This window comes from Puma concolor, chromosome D2 (genome assembly GCF_028749965.1).
Source record: "Puma concolor isolate L17-30 chromosome D2, mPumCon1.1.hap2, whole genome shotgun sequence".
NCBI classification, from domain to species: Eukaryota; Metazoa; Chordata; class Mammalia; order Carnivora; family Felidae; genus Puma; species Puma concolor.
Window position 1 is genome coordinate 49370190 of NC_141677.1, and position 11887 is coordinate 49382076.

At 46.3% G+C, this 11887-nt stretch overlaps 1 protein-coding gene across 2 annotated transcripts in view; it reads right to left on the reverse strand.

Moving 5' to 3' along the window:
• Nucleotides 1-11684, reverse strand: part of TMEM72 (transmembrane protein 72) — a 30168-nt gene extending 18484 nt beyond the window's left edge. For both annotated transcript variants that reach the window (XM_086680301.1, XM_025918124.2), the window contains exon 1: nucleotides 10965-11684. Coding sequence is in view for 1 of the 2 variants with exons in the window: in XM_025918124.2 (XP_025773909.2) it covers nucleotides 10965-11034 (70 nt within the window). In the remaining variant the exon portion in view is untranslated. The remainder of the gene's footprint in view (nucleotides 1-10964) is intronic.
• Between the last annotated feature and the right edge of the window lie 203 nt (nucleotides 11685-11887).

Genomic DNA, 11887 nt, shown 5'->3' on the forward strand with positions numbered 1-11887 from the left:
CTTTCTTCTGAGTTGCCTTCCTGAGTGGTTTGTTCTAGTTCAGGTTAGCAGGGATCAGAGGTTCTGGCCCGAGACTCTGTGGTGCACCGCTTTCTGGGCATCCTTCTAGGCGTCTTGATGTGCTGGTCTCAGAGCAGGGGCGGATGGGAGCTGTGCGGGTACTTGGCTGTGGCAGAGAGAACGTGAGGCCTGATCAGGAAAGCGGAGCCCCGGCTTCTCAAGCAAACCATAACCCTCTCGTCTGCTTCCTCTTCCAGAAAATGAGGGTAATAAAAGCATACACAAATGGCTCTGAATGCTCAATCTTAGTACATTACAGAGTGCTGTGCAAATGTAGACGATGGCTCATAGAATTATCAGGAGAGGCAGGTTGTTCCTGCCCGAGAGAGGCAAGTACTCTCAAGGGGGAGGAGAGGGTTTATTCTCATCCTTTCCTTCCATTAATACACGGTGTTATTGTGGCTAAAGAGCTCTTCTCTGCGCACTGATGTTGTTCATTGATTTTTCTGCCTGAGGTCCCTTCTGCAGGCCTGATTGGGATATCAGTAGTCCAAATCCCCATCCATTTCAACATCTCTTGTGTCACGTCCTCTGTGTGACTTGCTAGGGATGCCAAGGGCTTAGGACCAGTGTGCTCATGAGGACGTGGCCTGTCCGTGGTGCTGACTGCTGAGGGGCTATCCTGGGGGCCTCTGGCCTCGTGCTGCTTTTGTCTCAGGACTGACCTCATGGTTGGCTGGGGGTTGTCTGTTCCGACTCCATCACTGGGTGGAGTTTTGATATCTGTCTTACATTCAGTGCAGTGCCCTGATGGCAACAGAGGTCACTAGAGGTCACATTACCTGGCTTTTCACGCCAGGCAGTGATATTGGCTCTGGCTGCGTGGGAAGCAAGATGAGAATGTCATATTCACTGCTGCTGAGGGCAGCCTCATAACTCACCACGCCATGGTTGTCTCTCCTCTTCTTCCTCAAGTATGGTGTATCTCCTACTGGTCATAGGATACACAAGGACATCTCGGGTAAGGATGTACCAGCTGATGACAATGGCTGGGGATGGTTTAGGTTCTGAAAAGGTCACAGCTCGTTGTAGAGGTAACAGCTACACTTGCACCATTTCTAAGAACATGAAGATGTTGGAGCCAGTTGCTAAGGATCCACTGAGATAATGAGGTAGTAGCTGTAGACTTCTTAACCCAGGAGAAGCTTTGGCAGAGTCTAAGCCTGGCAGGGAGGTTTACCTGTATGTTGAGAGACGTTCAGCTGACACATATGGGCCAGGGTTCAGAGACACTGGGAGAAAAGGCCAAGATTTTATAGTAGAAAATTCTAGATATTCAATTAGAAGAGATTTTAGAGTATAGTGTGGCAGTCAGTACCCTTAATACCTCTCACAAGCCTGTTAGGGAAGAATTTCCCAAAGGCAAGATTTTGCACCCGTTCAATTTTCTAGACTAGACTCTTTTAACATGAGCTATAGACCAAAGTTGACCATCCAGGAGGTCTACTTCATTTGGCCTTGTAGAAGTCCTGGGGTAGATTGCAGTAAGTAATGCCCCTCTCTGTGTCCACACCCCTTGTTTTGTGACTTTGCAGTCCCCCGCATTAAAGCGAAGGCTGATTCCCCAAGCCCTCAAATCTGAGCTCAGAAATGTGACTTGCTTTGTGCAAGAGGATGTTATCAGGCATCATGCAAGCAATGATGTGAAATGGGTTTGTGAACTTGGTCTGCTCTCTCCTGCCTCTACCATCATCACGCACAGCTACCTGAGCCAACCTGCTGGAGCATGAGGCACGCAGAAACCAGAGTGGCCCTTGTATCCTTGCAATACTACACTCCCACCCTTCCATCCACCCCCAGACAACCACTGACCTGCTTTCTGTCATTGGAGATTAGTGTGCATTTTTTAGAAGTTTATAAAAATGGAATCATACAATATATACTCTATTTTGGCTGTCTACTGTCATTCAGTATAATTACTTTGAGATTTATCCATGTGGTAGCACATATCAGGACTTATGCCTTTCTATTGTTTATTTTTTTTTAAGTTTATTTATTTTGAGAGAGAGAGAGAGTGCATGTGAGTGGGGGGAGGGGTAGAAATAGAGGGAAAGAGAGGATCCCAAGCAGGCTCTGTGTTGTCAGCTCAGAGCCTGATATGGGACTCAATCCAACAAACCATGAGATCATGACCTGAGCCAAAATCAAGAGTCGGACACTTAACTGACTGAGCCCAGGTGCCCCTACGCCTTTCTATTGCTAAGCAGTATGGATATACTTGGGCTGGTTTATAACTCATCTGTTGACGGGCATTTGGGTTGTCTCTAGCTTCTGGCTGTTACAAATAAAGATGCTATGAACATCCATGTACAATCTTTTTGTGGACATTGCTTTTTTTTTTTTTTTTCTCTTGGGTATCAATAGCTAGGAATGGAATGGTGGATCATATGGTAGTTATATGTTTACTTTTTAAAGAAATTGCCAAATCGTTTCCAAAGTGAGTGTACCATTTTACATCCCATAAGTACTGTATTAGAGTTCCACATCCTTGCCAACACTCAGTACTTGGTAGAAAGCCATTCTAATACTACGTAGTAGTATCTCATTGTAGTTTTGATTTGCATTTCCTTAATGACTGATGATGTGGAACATCTTTTCATGGGCTTATTGGCCATCATGTATTTTTGTTAACTTGATTTTTCATTCTCTTAACATTATATTTTGAAAAGTGCAGTTTTTAATTTTGATGGCATGGGATTTATCAGTTTGTTCTTTTACGGATTGAACTTTTGATATTATAAATAAGAAACGTTGGCTTAACTCATTACCTAGAGTTTATCCCGTAGTATAAAAGTTTTTTAGTTTTAGGCGTTCCCGGGTGGCTCAGTTAGTTAAGCTCTGACTCTGGCTCAGGTCATGGTCTCGCCATTGCCGGGTTCCAGCCTTGCATCTGGTTCTGTGCTGACAATGCGGAGCCTGCTTGGGATTCTCTCTCCCCCTCTCTCTGCCTCTCCCCCACTCACACACACACACTCTCTCAAAAATAAATAAACATTAAAAAAAATAAAAGTTTTGTAGTCTTAGGTTTCACATTTAAGTCTATAATCCACTTTAGTCTTTTTCTGTGTATGGTACAATCTATAGATAGACGTTCATTTTTTGGTAAATGGATATTCAATTGTTCAGTACCATTTGTTGAAAAAGTTATACTTTCTACACTAAATTGCCTCTGTACTTTTGTCAAAGCTCTGTTGTTTATAAATGTATGGGCCCGTTTCTGGACACTATTCTGTTCCATTAACCTATTTGTCTTTCTTTATGTCAATAGTGCATTGTCTTGACTTCTGCAGACTTACAATAAGTCTTAAAATCAGGTAGTGTTAATGTTCTAACGTTTATTTATTTTTGAGACAGAGAGAGACAGAGCATGAATGGGGGAGGGTCAGAGAGAGGGAGACACAGAATCTAAAACAGGTTCCAGGCTCTGAGCTGTCAGCACAGAGCCCGACGCGGGGCTTGAACTCACGGACCAAAAGATCATGACCTGAGCCAAAGTCAGACGCTTAACTGACTAAGCCACCCAGGCACCCCAGGTAGTGTTAATGTTCTAACTTTGTTCTTTGATTACAGCATTGTTGGGCTATATTAGGACCTTTGTATTTGCATGTGAATTTTAGAAGCAGCTTTCAGGTTTTGGAAAAAAACTGTTGGGATTTTGACTGAGTTTGCTTTTAAACTGTATGACAATTTTGGGAAGAACTGACATCTGAGTAATGTTGTTTTCTGACCCATGAGCAGGATAGATTTCTTTATTTTTTAGGTCTTCTTTGCTACCTCTAGCATTTTTTTTTTTTTTAGTTTATTTTTGGGTCAGATTTATTCTGAAGTACTTCATATTTTTGACGTTATGTAAATTGTATTTAAAATTTTTCATTAAAAAAAACAACAAAAAAATAAAAAAATAAAAAATTCCATTTTCTATTTTTTTGTTGCTGGTATAGAGAAATATGGTTGGTTATTGTATATTGATTTTGTCTTATGCAACCTTACTAAACCTTTTATTAGTTCTAGTAGCTTTTCTGATAGATTCCATCAGATTTTGCATAAATGATCATGTCATCTGTGAATAACAAGTTTTCTTCTTCCTTGACAACCTGTATGTACTTTATTTCTTTTTCTTGCCTTATTATACTGGTTATAATCTTGAGTACAATGTTGGCTCAGGTGGTGAGAGTGGACATTCTTGTCTTGTTACTAATCTTAGGAGAAGGTCATTTGATCTTTTACTTGTAAGTAGCTGTAAGGTTTTTGGTAGATGCTCTTTTTAGGCTGAGAAAGTTTTCTTCTATACCCAGTTTGATGATAGGGTTCCTCATGAAAGAATGTTAAATTCTGTCAAATGCTTTGTATAATATAAGCTTTTCTTTTTCAGTTTGTTAATATGGTCAATTATATTAATTGATTTTCAAATGTTAAAGCAATCTTACTATTCCTGGGATAAACTCCACTTGTGTATGATATACTATCTTCTTGACATATATATTTTTTGATTTGCTAAACCACTGTTTGGACTTTTACATCTATGTTTTGAGGGCTATTTGTAGTTTCCTCATGATGTTTTTGTCTGGTTTTGGTATTAGAGCAATGCTAGTTTATAGAAGAGTTGAAAAGTATTCCTTCCTTTTCAGACTTCTGGAAAGGTTGTGTAGAATAGATGATATTATTTTTTCAATGTTGTAGAATTTACTTGTGAAGCCATCTAGGCTGATATGTCACTTTTGGGGGATGACATTGTTGATGGCTCTGCAGGGATCACTGATACTATTGAGGATATCACCTCTAGCACAGAATAGCATTCTTGTAAGGACCTACAGGGGGAATTTCTTCTAGGTCTTGATTTCAGGTCAAGGGATTTGCCCAAGGTATTTGCTTCTTATGCTTGCATTCAAAAAGAAGACATTTGCTCACCCTTCCATATGGCAGTTTCCTGGTGCCGGAAAACAATGGCCACCCTTCCAGATACTCTATCCATGCCACACAAGCCATGTTTCTTCATCTGACTTCACCTGGCCTCTGGTGATCTAGGAAGTCTTGGGGGGAAATCCGCAGAAGGCTCTCCCTCCTCAGCACCTGCCACTTATATCTAACGACAGTCTCTTTTGATAATAGCCCTCTTCAGATGGTTGTTCAGAACTAAGGACAATTTTAAGAGAATTGCCAGCTGGTAAAAAACAAAACGAGACTACCATCTTTCTTCTGATTTGATCACTACGTGTGGTTTAGAAATGATCAGTTTTTCTGTGGGCTGATCCTAATGACCCAACCTCAAACTGTGAAGGAAAATGTTATTCAGTAAAAGACTCTTCATATTCTAAGGACTTTTCGTCCTCCCTTTGCAGCTTCAAGGGTCATAGATTGCCTTATTCCTTTCCTCTGGTCTTTCTTCTTTTTCCATCCTTCAGGAAGAGCCCATCACTTATGCTCTACCAACCCTGTGTTCAACACATCCCTTTAAAAATTAACCAGCCCTGATTGAGAATATATGTCCCAGGCATTTTCATGCTTCACTCATTGTTTTGTTGAATGTTCACAGCCCTAGAGGGTAAATACAGTCATTATTCCCATTTCATAGGTGAAAAAACTGATGTGTAAAGTGGTTAGGTAACACGCCTAAAGTCACACACCTAGTAAGTAGTAGAGAAGAACACAAATTCACCCCTCCAACTCTACACTGCAGCACTTGGTGCTGGGATGTGTATTTATTGGCTTGTCTCCCTGGTCAGACCATGTGCTTCTCGAGGGTAAGGGTCAGACCATCCTAATCTATGTGTCTACATGACACAAAATGGGAACTCAGCACATGTTTGCTGAATAAATGAATCCTAAATGGAGTTACAGATTCCTTGATTCTAAATCTAAGGAGGACACAGGCACAAAGAGGTAAAAAAAATGTTTGACCCAAGTCATATGATCTTTCAGTGCTAAGGGAGCAGAACAGAAGTAGGGATATCTCATTTACTCATTGGAACAATCAGATCAGAAAAGAAAAACAGTCAACATCCATTTGGAGGATCTGAAAACAATGTGGTCTTGCTTGGGTAATAAATTCACTTGTGGACATGTTGAAGTGCACAAAGCTTCCTTAGATGGCAGGAAATGGTCACGGGGATACACATTTAAGAAGGGTGGAAATTAGCATGGAGGGCCCAAGATGGTTGCCTCAGAAGCATTAGTTGTTGTTGTTGTTGTTTTTTTTTTTGAAGGCTTTGTCAGGGCTAAGGTCAAACTGCATTTGCTGTACTCTTTAAAAAATAATGAGAATATCTGGGTTTAAATGCTTCTTTTGTCTTAGGCTATATTAATAAGCCAAATCTCCAGTTTGAACCGAATATTGGCAAGGAATGGGGCTTTGGGGAATGTGGCTCTGTCCTTTAGAGGACAGAAGAGGTTAATAGGTCAAAAACCTGGAACAAAACAAACCCTTAAGTGATTCCAGGTTTATCTAAAATAGTTGATTTGTGAGAAAGAGCACATTAGCCTGACAAGCAGGGCTCATTCAAAATGGCCCTGTCTCAGTGCCGGCCCATTTCCCAGTTGACTGTGTGGCACCCCACTCTTTGGAGCAGTGTACTGATGGTCTCTGGATGTTCCACTGCATCCCTGCGAATGGGCAGACTGGACCCCCAATACCACACCCGCTGTCTACTGGCTGTGCGACTTCTGCCAAGCTACCCGAACATTCTGAGCTTCGGTTTTCTCATTTGTAAACTAGGACTAAGGTCAGCACTTGGCCCTCATAGACGCTGGTGGGGCTTTAGCAAGATCATGACTCTGCTGTTGTTATCAGTTGTGCATCTCTGGACCCATAAATGGGAGGCCCTGCTGTGACAGTTCCCTCCGGAAAGGTGAGCAGATTTGTCTGTCCTCAGAGGAGGTCCAGGAGTGGATTTGGTAGTGCCAGTCAAAGTATGCATGTTCAGAGACAGGAAGTGATGAAATGTCAGTGTCTTTAGATTTAGGAAGTGTTTGGTCATGCTTACTAGGCTTCAGTGTAGCTGTGCCCAACTAGCTGTGACCCCACATGCCTGAGCCTGTGTATGGTGTGGCTTCGGTCCAGCCTCTTTTGGACCCTCTGTGTGTTTTACCTCCCGCATCTTGCGGTAGCCAAGACGTATAAAGATGTGTTCTTTAGCCGGAGTTAGGTGGAAGACACACTGTTTAAGAGTCGGGTCTCAGGAATAGACCATCATCAATCAGAATCTTGCCTCTTTGCTTCTTGTTTGTGAGACTCTGAATGAGGTGTTTCACTCCACCAAACCTCAGTTTCCCCCCACATACAGTGGGGATGGGGAGATGTATGATGATGGTTCAAAGAGTCATTATGAGGACGAAATGCAACACTACCTTTGAAACAGGCAGCGCAGAGCTTGGCTCACAGTAAATACTCAAGTAATAATGTTCTTATCGGCTCTCACACCCGAGCAGGGCTGGAAGAACGATGAAAGCCCTCAAGGGCTGGCAGTGAAAAGCCTCAACCCCGAGCTGCCATTGCTCTGAGGAAAGTTGCAGGGGTTTTACCAAAGGACCAACACAGTGGGCTCTTTCCATTCTCTTCCCCAAAGACTCGGGGCTGGGGCTGAGGAGTGGTGAGGAAGTGCATGGAGATTCTCTCTCAGGGACTAAGAGGACTGCTGAAGTTCAAAGGGAAGCCAATCCTGCTTTCCAAGAACAGGGATGGGGACCAGTCCTGCAGGACAGAGAAGGGGCTCCCTGTACCTCTGGGCTCTCATCTCAGTTACAACCCACTTCCCAGGTTTCCTTTTCTGATGGTGGGTTTGTAGTGAGAATAAAGCCCAGGGTTGAACATCCCCTGGGGCCCGCGTCTCTAACTCAGGATGGCACATCCCTGCCTTTAGGTGGACACAACGAGAACCCGCTTTGAGGGTTGGACAAGTGGGCATCTGCGAGGGAGGTGTGGAGCGCTCACAGTCTGTGTGCAGTTCCCCAGTTGTGTCTGCTTCTTTGAGCGACTCCAAGAGCCACATCTCAGCAGCAGAGGCACCAGACATCACATGTGCATGCGCACACGCGCACACACACACACACACACACACACACACTCACACACATATTTCCTTCCATGCCAAGGAGGTAATGCAAATGAGTGAAGCCGGCCAAGGGTAAGACAAACGTTTTGGGGGGGGGGGCAGCTCTGTGATGACTTGGAAACTTTATGACTGGTTCAAAGTCATAAAAAAGTCTCATGGGAGAGAATTTTCTAATTTTAGAAACACTTCCAGCTGGGTGCTGGCTGCTCGTGGCCTGTCTGCCCCTGTTTAGCAGTGGCAATGCTCTGTCTGTGCCCACTGGTGTTGTGGGGCTGGGCATGGGGGTGGGACAGCAATGGCCCGTGGGACTACTGGACATCCTGAAGAAGCTTCATCCAAAGGGTCTGGGAGGAGAAGAAGAGATGAGCTCAGCTAACCAGGCCTTAGCCACTGGGCTTTGCCGTCGTGGTGGAGTCTCCTGGGGTCTGGTACCCTTAGAACCTCTAATAGTCCCAGATCCCATCTGCAGAGGGGATTGGCAGGTGGATTGGCAGGTGTCACCTGCAGGTGACACTGGGCAACCTTGGGCCACATGCTTCTCCTCATTTCTGGAGATGCCACGTTCCTTCTGACAAAAGGACCAGGGGCTGCGTTAGGTCTCCTGGGGTTTTTGTAAAGTGACAGCCTCTGTCTCAAGTCTTATTTCCTCTCTGGTAGCAATGCCCCTGTAAATGAGGCCCAGATTTCTCAACGGAGATTTCAACAACAAGAGGCTTAAGGGAATAAAGAATTTGCAAATCTTACACACTGGAAACGGGCCAGGAGTTTAGTGACGTTGGAAGAAACTTGAGATTTGCCCAAAAGCACCAAAGCCCCTCTCTCTAGCTTCCCACGTGCTCCCAGCACTCTAAAAAGCTCCAACAAGATTATTGGAAAGCCAGGCCATTAAAAGGCAACTTGTGGCCTATTTTTAGCCTGGATCTTATCAAAACCAAGAGGAAGACCCATCTTCAGCGTTAACAGCAGCCCTCTGCACAGAGATAAGAGTGTGCTTAAGAGGAGGTGTGTGCGTGTGTGTGTGTGTGTGTGTGTGTGTGGCTGCAGACCCTTCCACTGACTGAGATAAATCAGACTTTTAAACTGTCTTTTGCTAGGCTATTAGAAAAATAGATATGTCTTAAAACGGCTTCCTGACAGGAGGCAGCTCTGGGCAGAATATCACCAAGATATCTGATAGCTAAAAAGGATACATTATAGTTATCTGAAAACCAAGGCCTGGAGGAGGGCAGGGTGCGCTCAAGATCAACAGGGGTAGACCAGGACTCCAACCCCAGACACAGAAACACTCTATAGGTTTACCTTTCTCTCCCCAGGATGTGAAGTTGTGGGCGTCGGCATTCATTCCCTTATATGTAGGTAAGAAGGTGGTTCTGTTGGAGGTGGGAGATGGCTACCCTGCCAGCCCATTTACTCAGGACCCTCAGCAGAGCAATTCCAGACCCTTCCTGGTGTCTGCTGGGCGGGGTTTCCTACTCTGAGAAGCAGGGTTTTTTTTGGCCAGAGTCCTGGCCTTTACAAAAGTTGAGGCACCTGAGCTCCAGACTTGCTGTCCCTGTGATCTGCAGTGTGACCTTGGGCAAGGTCACTGCCCCTATTTGGGCTCAGGTGCTCCATCTTGCAATAAGAAGGGTGGCATTAGAGCTTCCCCGACAGCTGACTTCCTGTGCTGAGGACCTGGATGCTAGAAGAGCCCACTGGCCAGCCTCCCCAACAAGCTCTGAACCATGTCATAGAGGCTTCTCCCAAGAGGTTTATGCCCTCAGTTCCACTTAACTCGGCTCAGCTTATGCATCCTTGATCTTTCAAAATACCTGGCCAGGAGGTCCAGATCAGAAAGTGCCATCCGAGGGGGTCTGGGTGGCTCTCCCAAGATCACACATCAGCAGATGACAGGGTGGGGGGCTGGAACCAGCACTGTTGGAGTCTGAGCTGGGGGACATTTCCTATTTGCCAAGACCCATCCTGGATTTTGTCCAGTGGCAAGGAAGGACCTGGTGATCAATGTGTGTCTCTTCTTTTTCCTAAGGGTCAGTGGGACCAGAGCTAAGAGCTCAGAACGCTGCCTTCTCACTTCCCCCACACAGACTCTGGCCATGTGGGGCCTATGGGACTAAAGGTTGGGGTCTGCACTCGGGAAGTGAGCAGGCAGAACTTAGGGTCGTGGGTGCTCTGGTTCTGCTCTGTCTGTGCTTCCAGAAAGTCAAGCAGCCTGTGATCAGGCCGGGTAAGGGAGAGGAGCCCAGGGTAGGGAACCATTTCTTCTCCAGACCCACACTGTGTTCTTGTAGTCAGGCCACAGGGAGGGGGCTTGGGTTTCTACAGGACTTTCTGTTAATGAGGTGGGAGTGGGCCAAGGGAAGCCGGGGATCTCCATGTTTAGTTCTAGAGCTCAGCCTGCCCCAAGTGCTGGGAATTCTCTTTCTATGAAATAGGGCTGTGGTTTGAGCTCTGTTGATCATCTTTATAACTATACGGGGAGGCATCTAATTCTCACATTGGCCTGGTTTTTTATACCTTCACCTTCAGACCCCACCTCCACCTCACAATAGCCCTCCAGGAGGTAGAGCAGACCCTCTCTACTCAGTTCCCAGATGAGGACACTGAGGGCTCCCAGGGTCACATGGGTGGTGGGTTACCAAGTGGAGATTTGGCATCAGGCTCCCTCACTCAGGCTCACCCCACTGCACCTGCCGCTGCCCTGAGAAACAGTGTTTCTGGAGGCATTGGGAAGAAAAGTGAGAGCAGATGTGGCCCGATGTGTCCATCTGTCCCCAGCCTGTTGGCGCCCACCCCTTGAGCAGCCATGTCTGCTGTGTCCAGGGCGCAGGGGACTGTAGCGGGGAGGCGGGGTCTTACCTGCAGCAGTGGTGATGCCCAGGAGCCGGCAGGTGTATTCCAGCCCAGTCCAGAACATCTGTAGCTTCATGGTGCCAGGGTCGAGGGCAGGGTCCTAGTAGGGCAGGCAGCAGAAGCTCCGGCCTGAGATGCTCCTGGATGCCCGTGTGCAGGGGGAGGCTGTGGCTGTCGGCTCTGGGCCCCCGTGCCCCAGGGCCCTGCCTTCCAAACCAGTCCTGGCCACCACAGCCTGGCCGAGGTGTGAACAGGGCTCACCTTCCCGGCTCTGCTGCCTGTGCCCTTGCCAGACGCTCAGCTTAATCATTACCTTGGAAGAGTGCCCCTGCCGCTCCGCGCAGCTCCGGCCTGGCCCAGAGTTGCTGCGGCTCCAGCACGGCCGCTTGAGATCGGGCCAATTAGGGCTGGGCTGGAGGCAGCCTGGAGCTGGCAATTAACCATTTCTGGGTGGGAGGGGAGAGCCGAGGAGCCAGCCCAGGCCCTTCCTTACTGGTCAGCTCTGAGAAAGTCACACCTGGACCTCAGGCCCACGGGGTCCGGGGAAGTCATTGTCTAGAGGTGACCGTTTCGTGTGGAAGAGAAAGCTGTGTCTTTAAATCACTAGCAGAAACAACTCATGAAATGAGCTCCAAGCTTCTATTCTTCTGCATATAGGTGGATTAGAAAGCTTTGCAGCCACGCTAGATTTGGACTCCGACCAGTTATACTTAGCTCAGGCCCATAGCACACATGGACCCTCCTTTATCCCCGACAGGCATCCCTGACGTGTGATGTGGGAAACACTATGATTCTTTGGGAGGGGACTTTCTGTGTCAATAATTAACTGGATGACCTTGGGGAAACCCAAAGATGTTTGTGAGCCTTAGTGACTTTTGCAGACGATAAATGAGAGGGTTTGGCTGGATCGGTGATTCTCAGGGTATGTT